Genomic DNA, 26,728 nt, shown 5'->3' with positions numbered 1-26,728 from the left:
GGTAAGAGAAAACTTCTCCTCTGTCTAATTTATTATATAACTGTCCACAGTGTATTCTACCTTCTCCTAAAACACCTGGTACTGACCATTATGAGATATAGGATACTTGACTTGACCCCAGTATGATACTGGTGAAAGCATATATGGTCTTTTCTATGATTTTGTTCATATTGAGAGAGTTGCTTAAGACAACAGCACTCCTGTATTTTTAATAATGTATACAGTACAAGGTGACCCTGATATCTGAATATTGTCCTTTGCCTTACAGGCAGAGGGCATCTCTAGAGTTTGCAAGACTTACCCTGGAGAAGACTGCGAGGGGCTTTAGTCTGCATGGGAATCCTAATGTTCTTGATCAAGCTTCCCAGAGTAAAGTTCTGGCTATGTGTAAAACTCAAGGTCCTAGCCCTCCTATCTAAAAGCCCCACTGGCTTGTCACAGGTGAGCACAGATCATCCTCAGAAGCTTCTTAAAATCTGCAAATAGCATCTCTTGGACTCAGTTTGATCCTTGCAGGGTCTCTCTGTGACTGTTGGAAACAGAGGGAGCCTGCTGAATAGGTGCGGTGTCACAAAACCCAGAAAGTTAGGACCCTAGTGCTGATTTCTTGGACTAGGGAGGGGGGCACAAGAAGGAGCTACTGCATGAAAATTAATAAGAATTAAATGTATAAAACAAAGCAGTTGGGGGGACAAATACTGTCAACATGATCCATTGCTAGGAGCAGAAATTCTGGTAGCCTGTGTTAAGGGCAGGGCTCAGTCCAGAAGCCTCTAGGGAGGACACTGGGCCATCTCCAAATTCCACAGGTCTGAAGTGTCTCTGATTCCTCAGTGAGGAGAAAAGACGTGCAGCAGAAATATACATATTAGAGAAGATGCTAAAAAAACAAGTCCAGGATTAAGTATAGAACAAATAAACCAATGATAGGTAAAAATGCCACGATGCAACAGACTATATTTAGCTCAATGTGAATTTCAGGAAAGACTTTAAGTCTGCAGTTAATACGTGCACCTGAAAATAAATAAATTTAACTGTATGTGGAATCACCAGTCACCTCAAAGATTTGTTACTTAAATCAGTGGATTTAAGCCACTGCCACTAAAGTCAATAAAGCATTGACTGAAGTAGAACAGGGCCTACATTTCTGTTCATCTTATGTGAGTCTGAAATAACAATATGGCTATCCAATTACAGTATTACATACCTACTGATTATTACAATCTAATTTCAAAGCCATTAATTGATTCTTAATGCTCCATACGACTGTATACAATTCCTTTGAAAAATGGAGGAAAACAAGTACTAAAATAAATACATTATTTAAAAAAAAATCCTACTGTACATCAACATAACCAAGCCACAAATACATACAGACTTGCATCAGCCCAGTAAAGCTGCTGTTCTTCATAGTCCAAGGTAAGTCCATTTGGCCACACCAAATTGGTGCTTACAATAGGTATTCGAAAGTTTCCACCAAGTGTAGCTCTTTCTATCTTTGCATTGGTGCTCCAGTCTGTCCAGTACATGTATCTATCAATCAGACAATGGCAAAGTTATCTCTTTGGCAAACAAGATCCACAGGACTCAATTATGTCCCAAGATACCTGTGACCTGGCCTTTCTCACTGAACTGAGGAGTGAACTGGGTATATTCTGAGGAAAAAATCATTTCCATCAATCAAGACCCTGACTCTGCAAGAGGATCTACTAACAAGGACCCCTTCATCGATGAGGAGCCTCTGTGTACCGGGACACTGAAAATATGAATACAATTCCCAGCTCCTTGTCACATCAAGAAAGTCAATCACCATCTTTCCCATGTTTTTCCATTTGTAGAACTGTGACTGTAATGTTATCCCCTACCTTTCAGGGATGCTGTGAATATAAATGCATAAAAACCTAGAGAGAAAGATATCTTTGCAGTAACAACCAAATCCTAGGGATATGCTATTCTCACAGAACCCTTGTTTTCAGTAATCACCATTTATCTGTCCACCTAAATGAAATGAATGGCAGACTGATGCTCTCCCTTACTGTTTTTATCTAAACTGATGCTAGATGTTGATTTGCAAGCTCTCCTGCCTGCTGATACAGAGATATTTCTCTTATACTGATACAGTTATATTCCTCTCAAATTTGGAAATTGTTCCAGGGGAACAGCCAAAAACACATTTCTAATACCAGGATGATCCCTCTGCCAAATCTCAAACACAAGTTTTCAAACACAAATGAAGAGGTGCATTTCAAATGCTTTCAAGTGCAAAGAAGTGTACAATTTTTAACCAGGAGATTATTTTCATTGTTTTCTTTAACCATGTTCTCAGAAATAGTTGAACTGTTTCAGTCAAAATTTTCCCTCCAAAACAGCCTGAGACACCATGGAAAATTTCAGCCCTGACATTTATAAACAACTGAAACCTATGAGTGTCTATACATGTGCTCGGGGGGAGGGGGGGGGTGTTAATTGGAACACTTCCCAGACAGCTGCGCTAATTAAAATGCTGCAGTGTTATGTGTATTCAGCATCTCATGTTTCAAAATGGCTGCAGGGGTGTAAGTGATGTCGCCGGTATGGGCTGTGCCAGATGCTATGCGCCTCCCCGCTGGGGAAGCAGGCTCTTTGGTCTGGACAGCCTGGATTTTGGCAAGGCTTACATCTTGTTTTGGCTGTAGTATACCCTGCACAAGGGTGAAGATCAGGGCTCCACCTCCCCTTGAGCCCCTTCCACATGCCATCTGGATTAGAATTTCTGATGCATTCATACAATTACGGAGCTGACAGCTCCAATTGCCATCTTGGACATCAGACTTCCATTTTATGTTAAATAAAGGGTTTAAATCAAATCATGCCCTGGGCTCATGCTGTTGCCAGAAAATTAGAGACAACTCAGACCATCTGGTCCTTTAAATAAAGTGCGCCTTAATCCGCCCTTGCAGTCATCTGGGTTTCAGTTACTCAGTTCAGTATACTCTCCCAGCAATATCCCTACTATCAACTAGAGTTCATACACATACAAAAAGAAAATGAAAGAGAAAGAAGTCCATAGGCATCACACATGCATCCCTTGGCAAAGGTCTGCTCCTACTGTAGCCATGTGTTACCACTACTATGAGGAGAGGACCTGGCGTGGCTCCTCTGGCCCTGCTCCTGGAGCGCTCCTCAGCCCTCACTGCTCCTGTAGCTTCTTCCTGCCTTTGGGCTGTCAGGGTCCCAGGTTTTGCTGAGCTCCCAGGGCTGGGCTCTATGTGGCTCCTCTGTGCTGGAGCCACAGATCATGTTTCCTCTGCTGTGCTGCTCCCCATCCCAGCTCCTTGCCGTGGCGGTTGACCACTGGCTCTGCCATCACCAGACTTCCAGTTACGCTGGCGGTTCCTGCATGCCTGCCAATGAGGAGTGAGTAGGAACTTATGTACCAGGGTCACCACTGCTGCCACTGGAGGTAGGTGGGGGGATCTTCTTAGCCAGTGAGGGGCTCTGGTCCCGGCTTCCCTCACTGTCCTAGAGTCCCTCAGGGGGCTTCCTTCTGCAGGTCACCTCTCTCTGGGGTTTTTCGCTCCCACAGGGGGCATTTTAACTAAAGTTTGTTTAGTTAAAGTGCCCCTGCCACTATATTGAATACACATGATGCTGCAGCACTCTGGAGTGTTCTACTTAGAATTCTCCATCGGACTCGAATAATCAAGTCTACTCTGACACATCATAATTAGAACGTGTCAAAGCATGTGTATAGACACTCCTTATCTTAAAATGGAAAGTGTTAGGCAGTTTTAACCACAGACAATGTCACTGGCTCCTCTTAGAGTTAATAATATCACTATAATGAAAACTCTGCTGCATGAATATCAACACATACCCCCTGCAAGGATCTAACACGATGGCTCTAGGTCGTGGAACACGGGCAATCACTGTACGGTTGGATCCATCCACAGCCATTGAGCTGATAGTCTGGTTTAGAAAGTCACTGTAATAAACCCTGTTATTGATCCAGTCAAAGGCTATGCCATCTGGAGTTCCCAAATCTTAGGCATGCATGCAAACACAAAAGAGAGAAGGATCTCTTCATTATAACTTTCTGAAACAAAGATGATACTTTTCTTCAAATCAACCCCCTTTCATAATAGAACAAGTACAGAGGCATTCATTCAGATCAGGCACCAGTGGCATCAACAGAAATTTGCCCAAGTTAAAATCTAAGGACCTGTATTACCAAGATGTGGCCAACTAGCATCCCAACCACTTGCCTTGTATATTCTATCCATGTCCCATCCCCTGTTCCATCTAATTTGTCTTTTTTACAGAGGCAGGCAGCCTGCTTTTCTATATATTTGCATAGTGTTACTGGAAATAAACATCAACTAGTCTTATGCTTTCATATTTGAGCCTGAATACTGATAAAGACGTAATAAGAACTCAAGAAAAGGAAAAAGTTAAGCAAAATATCAGCAGAAGCTTTTAATATCATATATTAACTAAATGGTCTAACTTGATCATTAGTATAAACATATTATGATCACTTAACTAGCAGACAGGTACTATAATTTTGTTTTGTTAATATCCAGTTAATTTGGATTATGCTTAACAGCACTTACCTGAAGCAATTACAGTGGGAGTTCCAGTTCCTGAAAAAATACTGACGTAACTGATTCTCCCTGTTCCTGCTGGAGAACTTTGGGTAAAATATATTCGATTGTTAGTGCTGTCATAGTCCAGGGCTACTGCAGTTCTTAACACATTCAGTGGGCGAAATGGAGGGCTGTGATTTTCAGGATTTAAGTGTATGCTTCTAAGGGCATTCTCAGCAGCAAAGATCAAGTAATTATCTGTTGAAATGGAACAACTCTTGCCATCACTTCCTAGAGTGCCAAAGGCACAACCACATTTGGATGTCTGCAGATCAGGCAGTGCAAAACACAGATGAGAACAACCTCCATTGTTCCCCAAACAAGGATTGTTGTTGACATCAACAGGTGACTGTGATTGAAAATGGTTGTTATAAATGGTAACATCCCTTAACCAATTAATGTTGTCACGTATAACTGTCGGCTGTTCTGAGTTGCCTGGCTCTTTGCTGGCTCGGAAGACTCTTTTCAGGTTCCTATCCACCCAGATCATAGAGTTTTCAAAAATTGTGATGCCATATGGAGTTGGGTAACGACTACCATAGCGCACAATTTCAGTGTCACCTCCTTCTGGCTGAATTCTTGCAATCATGTCTAATGAATCATCAACCCAATAAACATAGCCATTGCTGTGATCTACTGCCAAGCCACGAGGTGTGACAATGCCCTCAGATACAAGCACCGTTCTGTTGGTACAGTCAAGTAATGCACGTTCAATCTTTGGATTCTGTCCATAATCTGCCCAGAAGAGGTATCTGTTTTTTGGGTCGACTACAATATGCCTTGGCATATCCACTCTGGTTTTAAGAAGAACACGACGATAAGTAGTGTTTAAACGCAAAACTTCTACAAAAGTTTCTGTCAGGAAAGCATTTGTAAAATAAAGATTGCCTGATTAAAAAAAAAGGAGAAGTTAATGTACAGTTTAATTCGAATCCTGAGAAATACCATCTGATACCTCCAAATACTGAATCACAAAATGACGGTGAGCAAAGATCCTAGGAATTCATAAATTAGGGTATTTGCCTCTTCAGAAAAAGACTTTAAAAAGAGATGCTCATTCTGAGGAGTTAAATAGAACAGCCCCACATAATGACACGATTCAAATTCTTGACTCATCCTTGTATCCTCACTAACTTGCATGGAGTTACACGCATCTAATTGAGGGCAACCTTTGGACTATTTGTGTGTCTAATGGAAATATTATATCATGGTACAATATAATACTGATTATTCATGCTGCCAAAGGCCTTGTTTCATTTCATTATTTCAAATCAACAACCATTTCCCCCTTAAATTTCATCTTAAAATACTTAATACTAGTGAGTTAAATCTCTCTCACAGTATTGACTAAGCTTGGTCTCCCACACTGTTGCCTTCCCTCTGCAATATTGCATTAGGAATTCACAAATAAATTAAATCAATATTATGGTTCACTACTGTAAACAGTAACTGAATCAATGTTCATATCAATGTGAACATACAAGGTTTAGATAACATGAGTTCTAAGATAGTTAAGTTAAGAAGATTAGTCAACAGAAAAAAAATTGCTAGAGTAAAAAAACCAAGAAGCATATGCTGGATAATGGTCACACATTCAGTGTTAAATGAAAGAACACATTCTAAAAAGTCGGCATTTGTACCAATTGTAACTTGCTGCTTGATTAATGAATGAGGAAATGTAACTCCAAAATAAAGGCCAAATTCTTTTCTCAGCTTTGTCCACTCACTTCTCAATGGAATCAGTTGGATTTCTATACAACTGTTTGAAGGCAGAGTAAGATACTTTTTTATCAACAATGTTATTAAACAATGTGCTAATCTTAGTCTTTTCTGTATAATACATTTCTTGGCTTGTAATAGGTACACTGATATAAATAAATGGTACCCAAGAATACAAAGAAAAAGAAAGGAAGAGAAAAAAATTAAGAAAATCCTTAGATGACAAGAAAAGACCGAGCTCATTTGCTTTGTTTAATGCTTCATATCTAGACACTTCAGAAGTAGGTGGGTAGTGAGATTCTGTGCTTATATTAACTCAAAGAGTTTCTCAATTATTTCTCTTCTTTTAAAATTACTCTGCATTAGGAAAATGCTTATGATTTCCTGTTGTAGTCTGTTAGTGTATATATATAGTGTGTGTGTGTGTGTGTGTGCATGTGTGTGTGTGCATGCGTGTGTGTGTGTGTGTGTGTGTGTTTACACCCCCTGCTGGCAGCAAAATCCTTCCTCCTGTGGAATGTACCCCCCCACTACACACACACACACACACACACACACACACACACACACACACACACACACACACACACACACACACCCCATGAATTAATCTGAAGATTTCTACAAGATCTAAAAAGACTAAAATCAGCAGTTCCACTTACCTGCTACCCAATCAATTGCAATTCCACGGACTCCATTTCGCCCTATCCCATTTGTAATAACATTTCTATAATAAGAACCATCAGGTTTGATTTTACGTATTGCATTCTGAGAAGAAACAGTGCTGCTGAAGTCACACCAGTAAATGAAACCAGAAGGCATGTGAACATCCACATGAAGTGCATTTCGTCCTGAAACATTTTAAAAAAGTGATTAATTCTTTTTCATATAAATATTTTATATTTAAAAGTTGTTTTCTGTATGATTTGCAAATGTCACATTCATTTACATTTCTGTGGCATAACATTTGTCATCAATGTATACTGCAATGGAAATTTTCTGAAAAAAAAGTCTGTAAGTAGTCAGATAAGGCAATATAACTGGATTCCCTAATAATATACATAGTATGACATGTGTCATGGCTTCATTGGGCAGCATTTAAAATAGTGTATCAGAATCTTAAATTAATAAAGTCTATCATAGTGTGCTAAAATACAGCTCAAAAACTGCAACTGGAAAATAGAAAACTGATCTCTTCAGAAAATTTAGTCTTTTATGTGGCGTGTAAATGCCATTAAATTGTATATATTCATTACATGAGTGACACAAAGGCTGGGTTATATTATTATTTAGCATATTGCTCTTATGCTATTAAATACACCATGGCCAGGTACACACATTACACTTTACTGGTATAAATGATTGAAAACCAGTCTATACCCATAATAGAACAGAAGTTTGGAGCATATAAACTAGTTTAAAAATGGTAGAACCTGGTCTAAAATAGTACACTCAATGTGCACTCAAACTTAATTGATTTAGGTTAAACCAGGGCATCGAACCAGATCCCCTATTGATTCAAATTAGGTTGCTGTCCGCTGGCATCCCAGGCACCTTTGAAGTCCCTGTTCCAACATGCCCCCTCCACCCCCCGCTTGGTGGGAGCTGCACTAGCATTCACCACACAGTCAGCTGCTCCAGCCAAGCTCCCACCCCGCACCTTTCCCAGAGCTGGGCCAGCAAAGCCCCTCTCCCCAGCCCTGCCTCCAGCCAGCTGTGAGTAGAAAATGAAGATAACTGATTCATAATGTATTCTAATACTTACACTGATTTCTATATCGTATAATATGTTCAAATGTTAGTAAGCAAGAAGCAATATGTATTCATCTGAGTATTTGCAGACAAACTGCATTTGCATTTTACTGGTGAAATGCCTTAAAACATACTCAGCTACTACTGGGAGAAAGGGTGGTTTATGGTGGCTGCAGTGTGATCCTGGCATCCTGGCCAGTGGCAGCAGTGGTGGGGACATTCCACAGAAGAAAGGATTTTGCCCCTTGGAGATCTGACACCACTGGCAGCCTGTGGCAGGACATGCCTGATAGCCTGGGAGGCTCATGCTGGGTGGCAGGGAAAGCAGGGCTCTACTGAGGGAAGGATCAGGCCCCTTGGAGCTCTGGCCTGAGCAGCAGCTGGCCAGGGAGCCTCCCTTCCCCTGCTACCCAGCACGGATGTCCTGGGCTGTTGTGCGCATCCTGCTGCCACAGGATCCTTCCTTCAGTGGAGTACCTCCCCTCATCCTCACCACCAGCAGCTGGGCTGCCATGTGTACCATGGTGACCTGCTCTGAGCCTCTCCTAGAAGTGTAGCACTGAGTGCGGGGAAGGGTCCGTGGTGTCGTAGCAGGGGGTTAGAGGTGTGCTCACCTGTGCCTGGCATCCAATCAGCAGGAGCTCAGGTGTTCTGGTGCTCTTAGCATTCTCCAGTAGCCCAGGGAGACCACAGGGCATGCTGGGAGGCATGTAGGAGCACACCCAACCTCCTGGCTTCAGCCAGTACAGACATGTATGCCCCTGCCACCAAATGGTGAATGTGTGTTCTGTTCACTCCCAATCTAACCTATGCCACTTAAAGAAATCCACATAGGTTTGATCAATCCCACCTCGGGCTTTCTGAATGGCTGTACTTAGCCCACACGTTAGCTAGGTAATCAGAAAAACTTTACAAATCTTTAACAGGGAAAGAATACCAACATTAGATGTAAAAATATTTTGTTCTTCTACTATAATCTTCACATACCTCTTCCTGCCAGTGGTACCATGGCTTCTGAGTGATCAGATGTCTCTAAACTAAATCCTTTAATTGCAGACAGCATGGAAACAACTACGAAGGAACTATATGGGGAACAGGTCCTGTTATCAGGATTTAGCTGGAAACCAGTGGCGCAAGCACAAGAGAATTGTCCACCAGGTACAGGTAAGCAAAGTTGCTGACAAACTCCAATATTGTTACTGCACCCATTTGAAGAACCAGCAGAATCTGTAGCAAAAGATACAGCTATGTATAAAATCAGTGTAATGTAACTATTCATTGCAATCTCTCAAAGATACAAAATAAAATGTGTATACATGCCACAAGCTTTTAGGGAAAGTGCCCAATAATGATAAACAGGTAGCAAAAATAAGGAAATAAATGCTGATAGCCATATAATCTGCTGGGCTCTTCTCATCTAGATTTTAACAGATCTCAGGAGGAAGTACTACTCGAAATTTGTGTATGAGTTAACTAATACCACGTACTGAAATTCCAGTGTGTGTTATTCGGTTAACATTTAATGTAATACTACACTAAAAAAAGGGATGACAAAAAACTCTAATTGGATAACCACACAACTAATTACTAAAGATAGTAGGTACCTTAGCTGATCTTCACCAAACATCACTTCAAATAAAAAAATGAATTTGTTTTACAAGTATTCATGTACTTTGTGTTCTTGTGGAGAGTAGCAAATGTGGAAACTATATTTAAGACAGGAGGGATAGCAAAAGTGAGCTGTGAAACTACAGGCCCATTAGCCTGATGTTGGTATTATACAAAACTGTAGAACAAATTTTGAAAGAAAGAATAAAGACATAGAGCTAAAAGTAAAATAGGAATAAATGCAACAGCATCTAGCACCAGCAGACCAGGGCAGACTAATACAATCCATTCCTTTGATAAGATAATTGATTTGTAGACAAGGGAAATGTACTAGGTATATTCTGTCTGGAGTGCAGTTTGCTCTGGTATCACTGGGAAATCATTAGTGAAACTAGAAACAATGAGGATTAGTGCAAGAAGGTGAGTAAGTAACTAAGTGAAGTGGAGAAACAATGAGCAAAGGAAAATTATCAGACTGGAGAGAGGTTATCAGCAGAGACCCTCAAAGACTGGTCTTAGGACCAACCTTATTTAATATCCATGATTTAGCATTTCATAAAATATTTTGGAACAAAAATAGAGTAATGAAAGTACTGAAATTTACTGATGACATAAATGTGGAAGGAATCATTAGTACACAAGGGGATCACAAAAGGAGAACTCAAATTACTATGAGGACAGGAGAAATAGAAAAGGGCTGAAATTCAATAGTGCAAAGTGCAATGTCATGTAATCGGGGGAAGGAAGGAATAATGACAAGATGTTCTATTGTTAGTCAATGAGATGAGGCCTCATCCAATGGAAACAGGAGGAGGAAACAGGTATAGATATATTAGTCAACTACAGGAAGGTGATAAACCATCAGTGAGAGGCAGCCATGAAAAAGGTAAATGGGATTCTAGGATTTATCTTGCAAAGTGCTTTGAGTAGAGATTGGTAAATATTAATGCCATTGTACAAGGCCTTTGGGTAAGAGCTCATATGGAATACTATATTGGAACTGGTCAGCCATTTTCAAAAATGGTTCATTCAAACTAGAATGGGTACAGAGAAGAGTAACTAGAAGCAACAGGGAGATGGAGACCCTGCATGGATAGACATTTTCAACTTTACAAAACAAAGTCTGAGGGGAGAGGACTGCTTTCTATAAATATTTAATGAAGGGAAGGTAAACACTGGGGAATGAGAAGAGCCATTTATGCAAAGTTAGCAAAAGAACAAGTTTTTGTAATCTGGCCAAGAATAAATTTAGAACAAGGTTTCCAATTATAAAAGAAACAAGGTTCAGCGATAGTGTTCAGCTGTGGGAGTGATGGGGATAGGAAACCTAACTAGTTAGAAGATGGATTTGGATCATTTTATAAAGTGGGTTAGAAGGCATGATTGTTTCCTACAAAGGACTAGACTCAGTGACCCAGGAGGTCCTTCCTAACCCTATGCTGTACAAGTTAAAAGGTATTCCCAGGAAATTACTTAGTTCCCTGATGAACGTGAGATCTTCCATGTACAGAAACTAGTAAACCTGCCAGAAATTAGCTAAAAAAAACTTCAGTTTATAACATTCTTGAATGTTATGGAAGTTCAGAATTCAGATCTGAGGACAAAAAATCTCTCTACAATCAGCCAAAAATCCCTCTTTCCACAGAAAACAATATAGATGATGTTGGTACAGGGTAATAAAAGTTAAATTAGGTGCATTATTGCCATACTTCTTTTTTAGAAATCATGCCAAAGTAAAAATCATGTGACAACCCTGAACATCCATATATTTTAAGGCCAACAAGGACAAACACTATCATTTACTCCAGCGTCCAAAACCAATCTTGAAACACTTAAAAAGAGATATTTACACAAGGACTATAGGATTATTTGAAAAATGGACCTATTTGTTCCAGAAACACAGACAAGTACCAAAAAGCTGAGAGGTTCTTTCATACACCTGCATGATATGGCAGTGCACACACAGAAATCCAATCCAATAGCTGGCTAAAATGCCTTTTTTGTGTTTTTTTGTCTTGCTGTCTAGCTGACAATAATCATATTTAATAATTTTATATATAATGGGTGTGGATACACGTCACCCTATGGCGACATAGCGATGCATTACGTCGCCATACAGTGCACTACAGCAACATAGCAATCACATGGGTCTACATGTAATTGCCAGCTATGTCACTAGCAGCACGCTCCCCGGTTATCATGTGCTGCTACGGTGACATAGCGGCAAAATCTAACTGTGCACTATATGCACAGTACAGTAACCACCCGTACTGTGCTGTGTTTTAGTACTTCCACAGGGAAGTACTAAACCACAACACTGTAGCAACATCGCCATACAGCAAGGTGTAGACGCACCCTATAATATTTAATAATATTTAATATTCTGCCTTGAAGGATAGTAGATTGTTCAAGATTTCTTGACTCTATCTCTTTGGGCATGTATACACTATCTACCACCTCCATGTCATCATGCACAGAAGCAACACTGTGAAGTATGCCTCACAAACTCCTGCTCCACATGCCAATTCCCAAAAATCAAGCAATGAAGCCTATAGCAGTCAGTGGTGCACCAAGCACCACACTCAAAATCTCTCTCTCAGGCATCCAAATGTGCTGTGTGGTATGGCGGTGGGTAGACAAACTAAGCATACTCACTGTCTCTATAATACACTCGTAGGCACTTAAGTCTTGGAACATTATCTCTCAACACAACTTTGTTTGCTCCAGTAGACTTGTCCACCCGCTCAATGACTTCATAATCTCGATCAGTATAATACAGAAAGGAACCATAAACAGCAATTCCCCATGGGTGAGACAGATGAAGAACCAGGGTCACTCGATTTGTACCATCCACATTGCCTCTTTCAATCTAGGAGATTAGATTAGGTAGGTCATTAGAATATCATATATGTTGATAAACTCCCCATGTACACAGGAATGTTATGTATTTTCTAATGGTTTCAGGATCAACTTTTTTAAATATTTTTTTCTGTCTTTCTGTTAAGATCTAACAAAATGCTTCTTTTTTTTCCAAGACAGTTAGGCTGCTTACAATGTTAAGAAAAAACACCCCCACCCCAAAGAAAAAAAACCAAACCCAGTGCTTTACTTTAAACTTGGCACATGCAGAGCATGCCCAAAAGAGGCTTTGCATTAGTTGGACCCAGCTGACCCAACATCTGCATAGACTGGGCACTTTAGTGGGGTTTTTTTTTTTTCACTTTTATCTAAAGCTGATTGAATCAGCTTTAAATAAAAGCGTCAAAAAGCCCTGCTGAAGAGCCCAACCTACACAGATGCTGTGGAGCTGGATCGAACTAATGCACTGCTTCTTCTGGTAAGGCACAGCTTTTTTTTTTTAATGTCTGTCAGCAGCCTTAATGACCATCTAAAATTAAAGCTACTCTAAAGAAAAGAGCATAGTGAGTTTGTATAACAGCAGTTACCAAAAATATTATGCTTAGCCACATGCTGGTATTTTCAGTTGCTTTATTTTTTTAAGCAGACACCACTATCTCCTAATTGTGTATGCCAAAGACCAGATTCTATGCCACATTTTAGGGTAGTAAGGGAACTTACGGTACTATTCTACTCTGCTGGATTCCCTGAAAAACTGAATATAACAGGCAGTGAGCTGTCATCATCTTCATCCCTAGTATTTTTTGAGACTCAATAGTCAGTTTAAGATGTTTTACAAAAGCAGATGCATTAATGCAGGGGTTGGCAACATTTTCCAGTTGGCTGCAAATCTTTGCTCCCCAGGAAGCTCAAGCTGCTTATGCTTCCCTTGCTGCCGATACCTGGTCCCTCTGCAATGGAGGTAAACAGGGGCACACAGAGCAGCAGCGGGGGGCTGCTCAGGAGCATGTTGTGGAGGAGACAGATGGCTCAGCACAGCTGCTTTCTCTCTGATCATCGTGCTGCCTGGGCCTTCTCTGGCCATGTCAGACCTCTTCATAGGATGGAACTGGCCCAGGGGGCCTTAGATTGTCACCCCCCTATATTAAAGTAGTTTCAGGAACTTGAACGGCTGAAATAGAATTGTACTGAGGCACCTAAATACTTAGATGCCCAATAAGTGAAATACAGTCTAGTTCTAAAACCTGTTCACTTCTCTGGTTAGGTCACACCTTTTTTCTTGAAGGCTTTGATGTCATCTGTTGAAACTCTGTTCTAATGAATGCCATCCTGGACCCACCTTGATGAGGGATATGAATCAGAAAGATATGCTCTTCCCTCACATTGAGGGATTACTCTGAATAGGGCCTGACCAGCAACAACAAACAAGAACTTGAAAAGGTTTGTTGCGGAACATGTGAGTAGATATAAGTAGAAAAATCTTCCATATAAGCAGTAAATAAAGCACTGTGATATACAAAGAACTCTGTATGTTACCCATACTTAAATGATATGCCAATATAATGAATGGGGAGGTTTACAAAAGCACAAAGGGCTCCTATGGGTCTATATCCACTGACATTCAAAAAGCAAAATACAATCCAATAAAACAACCATGTATGATATGTATCAGTCACACTTGGCCCAGTCCTGACACCTTTAGCCACATGTTTCACTTAAAGCAACTGAATTATTTAGATGTGTTAAGACATGCTGAAATCGATGTAAAGGTAGCAAAGCAACAATATAAAAATTCATACCACTCCAGTGCTTGTGACACCCCAGTACAATTTCTGTTCCTTAATGTCAATGGTAATAAACTCAACATGGTCAAGGTTACCAGTGAAGAGAGTTTTTATAGCTGAACCATCCATGTTTGCACTGGCAACTTTTGCTGGAACTCCGCTGTCTGTACCTTGATCTGTCCAGTACAGCTTCCTGCAACACATGTGATGACAGCAATTCCATAAGCATAGAAATATAGGGATGGAAGGAAACTTAAGAGATTCTCTAGTCCCTTCCCTCAACTCTGATGTAGGACTTGGCATCCCTAATACAAATTTTCTAACCTGTTCTTCATATTTTTTCAGTGAAGATTTCATGAGTACCAGAAGTCAATAAGACCATGGACAGGCATTATGTCTGCAGTACTACAGTGGTGGCATACAGCTGTTCAGACTGTTTGTAGCACTACAAAGATGGTGAAAGCACTACAAAATGTTATCTCTTTCAAAAAGAAACTTGTTGGTAGTGCTACATTTTGTAGTGCTATATGTAACACCTATACAGAGACACAAGAATCTCTGAGGGTAAAAACAGATTTTGCCTTTCTTTTTGGCAGCAGCAAGAATTCCCCAGGTCCTGCACCACCCCACACTGTCCATGTGTCCTTGCCAAAACACGCATAATTTTGTGTCTCCACACGAAACATGGTTGGCACAGGACCCTGCAGGCACAGCAGTGGACATATGTATTTGAATAGCAATCTTGCATTTTTTCAGCCAACATCTGTTTGCCTTCAGGTGGGAGAGTGAAGACAGCCTCGGGTTTCCTGCACTCTCCAATCATTTGCAGGCACAATAGTGGTCATATGAATTTAAATGGCAAATTTGCATTTTTGCCACTGACATCTGTTCTCCTCCAAGTGGGAGAGTGAAGACAGCCTACAGTTGCCCACACTCTTCAGCCTCACTGGGCTGGCACTCTGGGGTCTTCAGGAGACAGATCTTATGTGCCCCTGAAGTCCCCAAAGTGCCAGCCCAGACTCTGCCCTTGCAGATGCACTTTCAAGGAATTTCCTGGCAGGGTTTCCCCCAGTGTGCATGGATCCTGACATTGGGCAGCAGGAATTCCCCAGGTCCTGTACCACCCCATACTGCCCCTGTGTCCTTGCCAAGACCTGCATGATTTTGTGTCTCCACATGAAACATGGTCCTGTGCCACATGAAACACGGTTGGCACAGGACTCTGTAGAGGCCACCCTGTGCTTCCACGCCGCCTTGAGCTAAAATGGCAAGGAGGTGCATAAAAGTGAGGGATCTAGGGAATCTCTGGGCAAATGAAACACATCACCTGCTATCCCACATCGGGTCGCTGCCTGATGCAGGACAACAGGCGATGTGTTTTGCCACAACTGGTCCACCTTATTTAGTGATGTCTGTTTCTAGCCTAAGTCACCAGCTGGTCCACAGTCCCCTACTGGTGAAAATATTTTAATCTATGATGCATTTTTCCAATTTTAAGTGAGGGCGTATGCATCAATGTACTCTGGGTTAACAGTTGGAGGATATACTTTGCAAATATAATATCTTGAAATTTAATTTTTAAAATGAAAATTTGAATTCTGTAGCATTGGCATGGGACAATTTAAATATAATCTGGAATTATGCAGCAATTTACACATTCATGTCATCATGTACATGAGACCCTGCCTATAGTTTAAAACAGGGCTGTCCAACTTCCAAGAAGCCAGGGACCGCACACAGCATGAGCTGCCATAGTATGAGCCAAGGGATCTCTGAGCCAGTGCCATGCAGAAGCCCCTCTCCCTGTCAGGCTATGGCCTGGGATCTCAGTCTGCCACTAGTCACTTGAAGTTAGTCACCCAGACTGGCCAAGGCTGCCCTGAAGCTTCCTGGAGGGCCTAACCCTCCAACTACTTTCTGTCACCAGAGCAACTGACCTGGCTTAGATGAGCCTCCACTTCCTACATATAAATTCCTGAACCAGAACAGGAAGTGTCCAGGCACCAGGGCTCAACCTGACCCAAGACCATCTTGCCATTTTGTCCAGCTTGATCCTTGATTCCATTCTCTGCTTGATCTCCCAACTTCTAGACTTGGCTTGCTCCTTGACTCTGCTCTCAGACTGACCTCTTGGCTCTTCCTGGCCTAGTTTTGTCTTCAGACTCTGCTAACTCACTGACCTTAGTCAATGCCTTGGTTCTCCAAGTGGCCCCACACTGACCACACCTGACCTGGCATGACACTCCCCAGCTACACCATGAAAGAAGCCTCTCTTCCCGGCTGTACCATGTGTGCAGACAGCCCCCCTCTTCTGGTGCACCGAATATGCAAATAGCACCCCCTCCATCACTCACTGACCACAGGTTCTCCTGCTGCACTGTGCTGCAGGCACCCCAAATGCCAGATTAACCCATCATGGGCCACATGCAGCCTGCAGACCACCAGTTGGACAGTCCTGCTTTAAAATAAATTAACTCAACCAAACAGAATTTAAAAACAAACACTACACGTGCCAACATTACATCTGATGCAAATGTTTACCATCAGTATACATACCAAACTTCAGGAGGGTTCACTCTGCCATGCTGACAAAATCTGGAAAGTAAAAACCTATGTAAAGATGGCAACAATTTTGGAAACTCACCCTCGCCCTGGGTCAACAGCCAAACCAATTGGTACTCCAGCTCCAGTTGGGGTACCATCACTGGTAATCAGAGTTTTTCTGTATGTTACTTCACCATGTAGCTTCAGTACCTACATAAGGAGATCATGCAATGTTGAACTTGCAGTAAAATATCAAACTATAACCTAGGCAGCCTGACCACCTGCTGGTACAAACTAAAGAATATCCTTGCACGAATGCTATGAAGAAAACATGCTTAGTTCTGTGCATCTCTAACAAGTTCTCATCTCTAACAAGCACTCCTTGAATTCCCTGCTCTTTGGAACCTAGGTAGGATAATAATTCCTCATTATTTCTGTTAATAAAAATACCTAATCTGTTTCTGAATCTAACTAAACTGCTTCAGTAATATCCTGAAAGTATTATAAAGACTGCCCAAGTTGATTATATGCTGCTGTCAAAAAGATTCATTTTACCTGACTAAAATTTTACCACACCATTCATTATGCTATTCATGCCTCTTCTTTCTATGCTAAATAAACTCTGGTCTTTTTACTCTTTACACACTTTCAGGCCTCTAGTCTTTAGCAGCCTAACTTTCAAACCATAACTAATCTTGTTTCTATCATAGTCAATAATAAAACTCCCATTAATTTCAGAAGGCATGAAATATGGACCTCAAATTTCAATGAAGAACAGTAATACAATATTTTGCATCTGGGTTTCTGACAGTTTATCAATGTCAAAAGAACATGAGAGAACCTACTAAGACATGTGAAGAAGTCTGAACATGTGAACAAATAATAGACGCTCACACAATGTAGTGCTTTTAAATTAATATTGTCTATGTAAAGATGTCCAGAAGCAAGCTGCATTCTTTTTGCAGTTAGATTATGTTTTGGTTTTTTTTAACTTTTTTATGTCCTTAATACTCAAAGCTGTTGGCTTTGAGCTGTATTTATGGCAGCTGAGAATTCAGGCTCTGAAATTGTATTTCACAAATATTTACCTCAATTGATCGTGTACCAGGGTTACTATAATAAAGGTTTGCAGATATCCAGTCCAAAGCCAAGCCAATAGGAGCACCAATGACAGCTGCTGGAGCAAACACTGTCCTGTTAGTTCCATCTGACTTCACCCTGTGAATTTCACCCTTGGAAAAAAGATAAGAAAAGGGAGGAAATGTCAAGGACAGAAAAATGCTGTTTTACTTCTTTACAAGCACTTGTACTGTTTTGCTCAGGAAACAGTAAATCCCAAAGCTAGCTGAATGTATTTGTATGTGCACAATACCATGAAGAACAGTAAAAATATAATATTGTAAAATCATAATAATTACACTATATAAAGAAACATTCTCCAGATAATTATCTTGATTGGTAAAAGTAAAATTACTATATATATCATATGTAGGATATATTACTATATATTCTACACGATATATATTTTTCTATATATATTTTTATAGAAAAGTATATTATATATATATATATAGATATACACAGAGAGAGAGAAAGAGAGAGATTAATTCAGCCATACACCACACATTATTATAGAGTATGTATATGTGTGTGTATGTAGTGTAGAGCATATAGTAATATATATAGTAGTGTGTATATGGTATGTATGTGCGTGTGTGTGTGTGTGTGTGTGTGTAATGTATGCATGTATATACATATAATGTAGAGTATTCATATAAAAAATAGAAAGTTGGAATGTTAACCTTTCTCAAATATATATATATATTATGTAAAAGAGCAAATGTTTTGAGCAAAACAGCTTTGATACAGTTAAAATACAATAAAGGAAAAGTGTGATATTTTTTTCCCCCTCAGAATAAATTCAGGCTTTAAAAAACTTGTAATGTCAAGAAACTTGACATAGACTATCTTTGTGATCCTGTTCAGTGTTGTTTCATGATTACAGACCATATGTATTTCTCACTCTACCTGCCAATCTTCACCTGATATTTAGCTATGCTATTTGAGGGAACCCTTATTTTACTTAGAGAACTTAAAATAATCTCATCAGGATGTCATCTACAGAGATGAGTAAAATAGCTGTTCCTTGAGGGATTTTTTTCAGTTTGTGTCAACTTTACAGAAGCAATGCAGGGATGTGTGACAGCAAAATTTAGCTCACAGTTTACAAAGGGAGCAACCTAAAATTAATCAATTTATAATCTAGCAAAGATTCTGTGTAAATACTGGGTCCAGTTCATGGCTGAATTAAGCACGTATTTCTATGACTGGAGTAGACCGATGCCTGCTTTGGATTAGTTATATATCTGCCCAGCACTCTAAATCAGGAGACTGCAAAGTCTCATCTACCCCCAAAAAATTAGTAGGCATGTTTGCACATTGCTACCAGTGTTTAAATGCTATTATCAGGCATAACTAGAAATTTTAGCACAGGAGAATTGCTGTAGGGCATGCCAAACACCGAGGCAGAAGGGCATGTGCCAAGTACCAGAGACTGCACTTACATGTACATTTTTCTGTGGAGTAGACTAATTAGCTCCACAGTAAAGCATCACAGTCTACATGTGCACCAGTATTCACGCACAGTAAACTAGTTAACACTACCATAAGACAGTACTGAACAGTACTATCTTACATTGGAGTAATTAAGTGCGACAAAATGCTTGTGTAGACTGACTGCGGGCGTAAATTGTGCCCAGAAAGCCCAGGAATCAGGGGCCCAGACTCCTGCCTGATGCCTAGCCACACAGCTCTGTACTTTTGGCACTCTCATGCCCCAACCAGCGCCTCTAGCATCTGACACCACCACTTGGAACCTGGGGCTGACCCTCCGAGGCCTGCTCCACCCCGGCTCAAATTGCTGCTGTCCTGGGCGCATGTGTAGATGCTGCACCCAAGAGCTTTGGATTTTATCACATTGCATTAATTGCAGATGCAGATGCACCCAGAGAGTCTTACCTGACCACAGAGACTCAAAGGTGGCAGCTGCTACTGCCAGGGCATGGCGTCTCTGCACAAAGGCTACTGCTGCCATGTAGGCTCCCAGGAAGGCCACCATTTTGGTGCCTCCTCTAAATTGGCACCCAAGAGTCATTCCCCAGGCACTCAACCCTAGCTATGATACTGACTAGTGTAGATGTGTCTCAAGCATTTTCATTGGAAGCTTGCAATTCTAGGAAAATTAGGACCTAGAATTAGATTCAATACATCTACCAGCAAAAGTCCCAGCATAGGTAGGGCTCATATATTTTTCATCACATTTTCTAGTCTTTCTCTAATCTTTCATGGTGAAGTCACCTGAGCTCTAGCTTACAGCCTCAGTTGTTATTGTCATGAGGGAGAGAGGGACTAAGGCATGAATCACAGCTACAAAATGTTCTAGTGTAGACAAAGACGAAGTAACAAAGGCAACATGTAGTGATGAGGAAAAGCAGCAGTGGGGTGGTAGTTACAGAGACAATGAACAAGAGGGAAAAGGTTGACAATTTGCTAACTTAGTCTGATATGAGACAAATGCATTTTTATGAAAAGAGTTTACGATTTAAGGATTTATGTAGATACACCTCTGGGGCTTCAGTTCTGTCAGGACTGGAAACAATGTGGGATTGCTCATAAGGCTCACCTGGAGGTGAAGGGTCTGGATTGGGAGGTAGTCTCATAATCACTTCTTTGTCCACCTGAGGCTGCAGACTGATTGAAATACAGCATTGACAAAACTCATTCCTCAGCTGCACCTGGCATTCCAGCTGCCACTTATGTGAAGTGATACACTAGCCTGCAGCCTTCTACTGAACTGTCATACACCACTTGTAAAGTTCAGCTCTAGCTCTCAGTGAAGATCTGACAATATTTTTCAAACAGCAGCTAGAATCAAACAGACTCCTGAACACTGAGGTGCTTTTCTCTTGCATAATGAAAACTAGATTACATGCATACATTTAACAGTTCGTGGCAACTAGACACTGTGATCAATGACAAGGGTAAGTCAGTGATTAAAAGTAATTATTTGAAGTCTTTTGTTACTTAGAAAGGTGTATCTAAATTTTTTTCCACTTGGTGTTATAACCAATATTATAGAAAACCAACAATACCCTTCCAGAAGTGTAGCACTGAATACATACAAAAAACTAGAACTCGTGGTTCCAAAATGATACCTTTTATTAGACCAACTGGAAAATGGCAAGAAAAGTTGGTCTAATAATAAAAGGTATCTTTTTGGAACCACGAGTTCTAGTTTTTTGTATGTCTTTTTGTCTCAGACCAACACAGCTACCAAGTACACCCCTGAAGCACTGAATACACAAGTTTCTCAAATAGCTGTGGTTACATGAGAATTAATATCTCTCTGCAACATAAAGGCATCCAAGGTAAAACACACCCATACCTTCTAATGCATTAGTGCACATGAGAAAATATGCAATACTTAACCTAATATTCCTTTGACTCAGGTTGCCAGGCTTAGTCCTGATTCCTGTAAGAGTTTACACATGTACTTAACTATACATAATGTGGGTCAGATCCTTTGCTGCTGCTAGCTGTCACAGCTTCTCTGATTTCAACTGATCTACAACCGTTTACACACATAAAAGACCTGGTCCAAAGCATATTAAGTGCATGTGTAGAGCACTGTAGAGTGGGTGTCTTAATCTCTCATCGCCCACTCTAATCTGAAAAATTCAGATCAAAACTAATGGTCATTGTGGTATATGGAATGTACCTTTAGGGGGCCGGTAGTGGGATGACCCAGTCTCTCCCCCTGATGCCCTGTGGGTGTGGTTGTGGTGGTGGGTAGTTGTAGTTCTCCCTGCAAGCTGTGAGCATGTGAGTTGCTAAATCCTGTTCCTAATAAAGATAAAGGTGTTTACTACCCCACCGGTCTCTGCTGAATGGTGACTCAAGGACAGAACGCCAAAAGGTATGGAGGTCTGAGTGAGTACCCCATCCCTGGAACCCAGTGGCATAGAGTAAACACTGTATGGTGTCAGAAGTAACGTGTCTCTCAGTGGAGTCACCAGCATCCTGATTAACAGGGTTACAGCTTTTATTCAAATAAAAAAAAAAAATGGAGCACTTCAAACCTCCACCAGCATTAACCTTTACTAGAAATCTTGGGGAGAATTGGAGGAGATGGGAATAGAAACTTCAATTATACCTTGTAGTCACAAAGGCTGAGGAAGAGGCAGAGGATTATAAAATTGCAGTCATGCTTCACTGCATTCGGGATAAAGCCCTAGAAATTTACAACAACATGCAAGGGGTGTTTGCAGACCCTAATAACAAAACTTTTACAAAGGTGTTTGCAGCATTCAGCATACTGCGAACCCAGAAAAAAACACTTGTCTTCGAAAGGTATCAGTTCTGGCAGCTTAGATACAATGAGGCTGCAGGCATAGATGATTTTGTTGCAGAGCTTAGAAGCAGAGCACAGCATTGAATTTGGGCTTGCTGAGGATGTCATGTTGAGGGACAAAATTGTCTTCATCATAACTGACTGCAAACTCAAAGAAAGGCTTCTGGAAAATCCCTTCCTCACCCTAGCACAGGCTGTGGGTATCTGCAGAAAAAGGCTCTCACAAGTGCTCAGGCCCAAGTTAGGTCTGCAGAAGCAAGCTTGCATACAGCTGAGCAAAAACAAAGCTGCCAGAGCACTTTGCAAAAACAAAGCAAGCCATCAGTGAAGTTTGCTCCACAGGTGGGCAATCAAACTAACAAAGGCAGAGCTTGCAAAAGGTGTGGAAGCATACACAAGCCTCAGTCCTTCCCAGTTTTTAGAGAAATTTGTTACAAATGCTCAGGAGTGAACCACTTTGCAAAAATGTGCATATCAAAGAGAGAGACTCCAATATCTGCAAAAGCAGTCAGTACCCTATATGTCGGCACAGTGTCTGCAAGGCAGCTTTCACCGACCTTTGATAACCAGAATGCCTGGTATAGCACAGTCATGATTGCTGGCTAGCCAGTTGCTTTTAAGTTAGATACTGGAGCAGAAGCAAACACTATCCCAGCAGGTGTAGCAAAGGCATTTCAAGGCAAAGTATGGAAGATTCCAGCTCATGTTACATTGGTTGCATTTGGCGGTGCATCAAACCACAAGGTACAATCATTGCACACTGCAAATTTGGTGCTAATGAATCTGATTTAACTTTTCATATAACAGACAATAGTGACCCACCAATACATGGTAGGGATGGTATGCAGCACCTATCACCTATCATTATATCAGATGAGTTCATGGAATGGTTCTGACAGCACCTGCAACCAAGGCGGATCTTCTCAATCTATACCCGAACGTTTTTGAAGTTTGGGGCCTATTTCCTGGTACCCACCACATCTATGTTGACCTAGCAGTACCACACCACCCAGTACCCAGTGGTGCATGGGTGTAGAAAAATACCCTGTGCAAATTGAAGCCTGCCCTCAAAACGCTGGAAGCTGTAGGAGGCATTACAAAACGAAGCCCACACCCTAGGTCAATAGCCTTGTGATCACACAAAAGAAGGATGGTTTGCTATGACTTTGTCTAGACCCACAACACCTCAACAAGGTAGTGCTGAGGCAGCACTTTCCAATTCCCACTGTAGAAGATGTGCAGAAGAGCTTGTCAGGTAAGAAGCTGTTCACCATTCTTGATGAAAAGGATGGCTACTGGCAAGTCAAATTGGACAAGGAATCAGCAGAGCTGTGTCCCTTTAACACACTGGGGTAGTACCACTTCAGTTGCGTTCCCTTTGGTGTTAAGTCAGCTAGCAAAGTATTCCAACAGAAGAATTATGAGTGCTTTGGTGACATTCTAGGAATCCACATAATCGCGGATAACATGCTACCAAAGAGAAGCATGACCCTATCCTGAAACAAGTCCTGGAGAGAGGATGTCTGAAAGAAATAAAGTTTAATAAGGACAAAATACAGTTGTTAGTCAACAACGTTAGGTATATGGACTCAAAAGATGGTGTCAAACCAGACAATGACAAAGTGGAAGCTATCAAAAGGATGCCCTCTCCAACAGACAAAAAAGGCCTTCAGAGACTCCTCGGAACCAATACATTCCACATGAGTCAAGCCTGATGACCCCTCTGAGAGCGCTTCTCAGGAATGACATTATCTGGCAATAGGAACCCGAGCATCAAGCAGCCCTGGATAAGCTCAAGCAAAGCATCACAACAGCACCAATGCTCAGGTACTTCAACCCAGTAGAGCAGCTGGAAATCCAAGCTGACGTGTCCAAAGACGACTTAGGAGCATGTCTGTTTCAGCAGAATCAACCAATTGCATATGCTTTGAGGGCTTTAACACAATCCAAGAGAAGTTATGCGCAGATTGAAAAAGAACTTTTGGCAATTGTCTTCGCCATGACGAAGTTCCACCAACATGTGTATGGCACCCAGGTCTGGGTCCAGTTGGACCACAAACCCCTGGAAGCAATTTTTGCAAAGCCCACAGGAAAGGCTCCGGCATGGCTACAGAGGATGCTGTTGCAGCTCCAAAAATAGCAGATCCAGATTCACTATACCAAAGGCAAAGACATGTTAGTGGCTGACACACTTTTTAGAGCCACAACACTCACTTCTCCTCCTGAACCTGATCTTTTCCACTCACAAAAGGTGATTCACGGTCTAACTTAAATGGAGCCACTCAGTGACCAGTTACTGCAGCAGTTACAGGAGCACTCGAAGTCTGACAAGGAACAACCCTTAGAGTTCAACATCTTAATGGATGGTCTGTGACCCCAGCTGACTTCCTGCCCCTGGTGCAGGGGGTTGGACTCGATGATCTTCTGAGGTCCCTTCCAGCCTTAATGTCTATGAAATCTATGAAAAACAAGTCAAACCTGAAATAAAGCCCTACTGGCTTCTCAGAGACGAAATCCAGATTCAGGATGATTTTCTTATGATTGGGTTGAAAATAATCATTCCAAGTGGTGCAAGGACCAACATGATGATATTACTTCACTCGCCCCATCAATGCATACAAAGGTCAAAAACACGAGCTCAACAAATGATGTATTGGCCTAAAATGAATGCCCACAGTGAGCAATGGATTGTTAATTGTGCACCTTGTCAAGAGCTCCAACCCAATAATTGGAAAGAGCCCATGATCTCACATGAGATCCCAGACCTGCCTTGGCTAAAACTGGCAGTGGATATTTTTGACCTACAGGGACAGTCTTATTTGATCATAGTCAACTATTACTCCAAGTACTCTGAAGTTTTGCACCTACCAGACAAAACAGCTGGCATGGTAGTTGCCAAAATGAAGTCAGTGTTTGCTCACCATGGCATACCTAAACAAATTGTCTGTGATCACATGCCATTTGCAAGTCACATGGTGAAACAATTTGCGACTGACTGGGGCATAACCATTCCCCATTCTAGCCTAGGTTTCTCACAATCCAATGGTCAGGCTGAATGCGCAGTTCAGACCATCAAATCAATGTTTAAGAAGACTTTGCAGGACAGTTCTGATCTATAGCTGGCTTTACTTCATCTGAGGAACATGCCCATTACCAGTCTTGAGTATGCTCCAGCGCAGCTTCTGATGGGGAGACTTTTGCGCAGTCCCCGCCTGCTACAACGGTGGTGCTAACTCCTCGACTACCACTGAATGCCTCCCACAAGTTGCAGAATCTTCAAAGGCACCAAAAGGACCACTAGGACTTCACAGCTGCATTCTTGCCACCTCTACAAGAGGGGGAGAAAGTAAGGATGCAAACAAGTACAGGTTGGACACCAGCGTCCATCACAGCAAAAAGGGATAAGCCGCTCTCCTACATAGTTAAAACTCCCAGTGGTAATGTCTACAGGAGGAACAGAAGACACTTAAGAAAGGATTAACTGCCAGTACCAGCAGAACCCGTTGATGTACCTCAAGAGACGGCAGCAGAACAAACTTCAGAAGAAGAACCAGACCACCACGAGCAAGTGTTTCATCACATTTCAGAGACTCCACCAGTACCCACAGAGGAACCTGATGACATCACGCAAACTAAGAGGGGATGTGCGGTGAGACTGTCTGTGAAGTACAAGGACTATATAATGGGATAGCAGTAAAGGTTAGACCCCACCGGTGAGCCAAATGTTAGCAACCTCTGGCTCCGTGATCCTGAAACGTTCCATGTTAAAGTAGCACCTGATGAACATCCAACTATTTAAGAGGGAGCTCCCAAAATAAAGAAGGGGGATATGGTATATGGAATGTAACTTTAAGAGGCCAGCAGTGGGATGACCCAGTCTTTCCCCCTGATGCCCTGTGGGTATGGTTTGTGGTGGTGGGTAGTTGCAGTTCTCCCTGCAAGCTGTTAGCACGTGATTTGCTGAACCCTGTTCCTAATAAAGATAAACCTGTTTACCACTCCACTGGTCTCTGCTGAATGGTGACTCGAGGACAGAGCCCCAAAGGTATGGAGGTCTGAGAGAGTACCCCATCCCTGGAATCCAATGGCATAGAGCAAACACTATAGTCATATACCTCTGTGAAATGATCAATATTATGTATGAAGCCTAAGATCTTTCTGAACAGAAGAGAATGTATAACCTTGGTTTATACTGGACTTCTCTACAGCAGAGGGAGGGGAATAAACATGATGTGTTCCACACAATATGCTGTGATTTCACAACCAAAACATTTTTCCACCATAAATTGCTGCTGTTTTAAAACTCAAAAAATTGTCTGAAATAAATAAGCTAGCCAAGTTTCTTTTCCCAGAAACTGAGGTGATAATTGCTTCATTGTGGGCTTCACTCTAGAAAATGCTGAGAGTAAAGAACCTCAGCCAGCAAT

At 41.4% G+C, this 26,728-nt stretch overlaps 1 protein-coding gene across 1 annotated transcript in view; it reads right to left on the bottom strand.

The window, feature by feature from the left end:
* The window catches only part of LRP2 (LDL receptor related protein 2), a 180,888-nt gene that overhangs the window by 74,008 nt on the left and 80,152 nt on the right, over positions 1–26,728 (bottom strand). The window contains exons 32-40 of the mRNA XM_019480291.2: positions 17,980–18,123; positions 16,992–17,101; positions 14,363–14,540; positions 12,360–12,573; positions 9,084–9,323; positions 7,007–7,195; positions 4,593–5,513; positions 3,857–4,022; positions 1,375–1,533 (exon numbers count right to left, since the gene is read on the bottom strand). Coding sequence (XP_019335836.1) covers positions 1,375–1,533; positions 3,857–4,022; positions 4,593–5,513; positions 7,007–7,195; positions 9,084–9,323; positions 12,360–12,573; positions 14,363–14,540; positions 16,992–17,101; positions 17,980–18,123 — 2,321 coding nt within the window. The remainder of the gene's footprint in view (positions 1–1,374; positions 1,534–3,856; positions 4,023–4,592; positions 5,514–7,006; positions 7,196–9,083; positions 9,324–12,359; positions 12,574–14,362; positions 14,541–16,991; positions 17,102–17,979; positions 18,124–26,728) is intronic.

The sequence above is a fragment of the Alligator mississippiensis genome, chromosome 4 (genome assembly GCF_030867095.1).
Source record: "Alligator mississippiensis isolate rAllMis1 chromosome 4, rAllMis1, whole genome shotgun sequence".
Lineage (NCBI taxonomy): Eukaryota > Metazoa > Chordata > Crocodylia > Alligatoridae > Alligator > Alligator mississippiensis.
The sequence above is the reverse complement of the archived record's forward strand: the minus strand, read 5'-3'. Positions and strand labels throughout refer to the sequence as shown.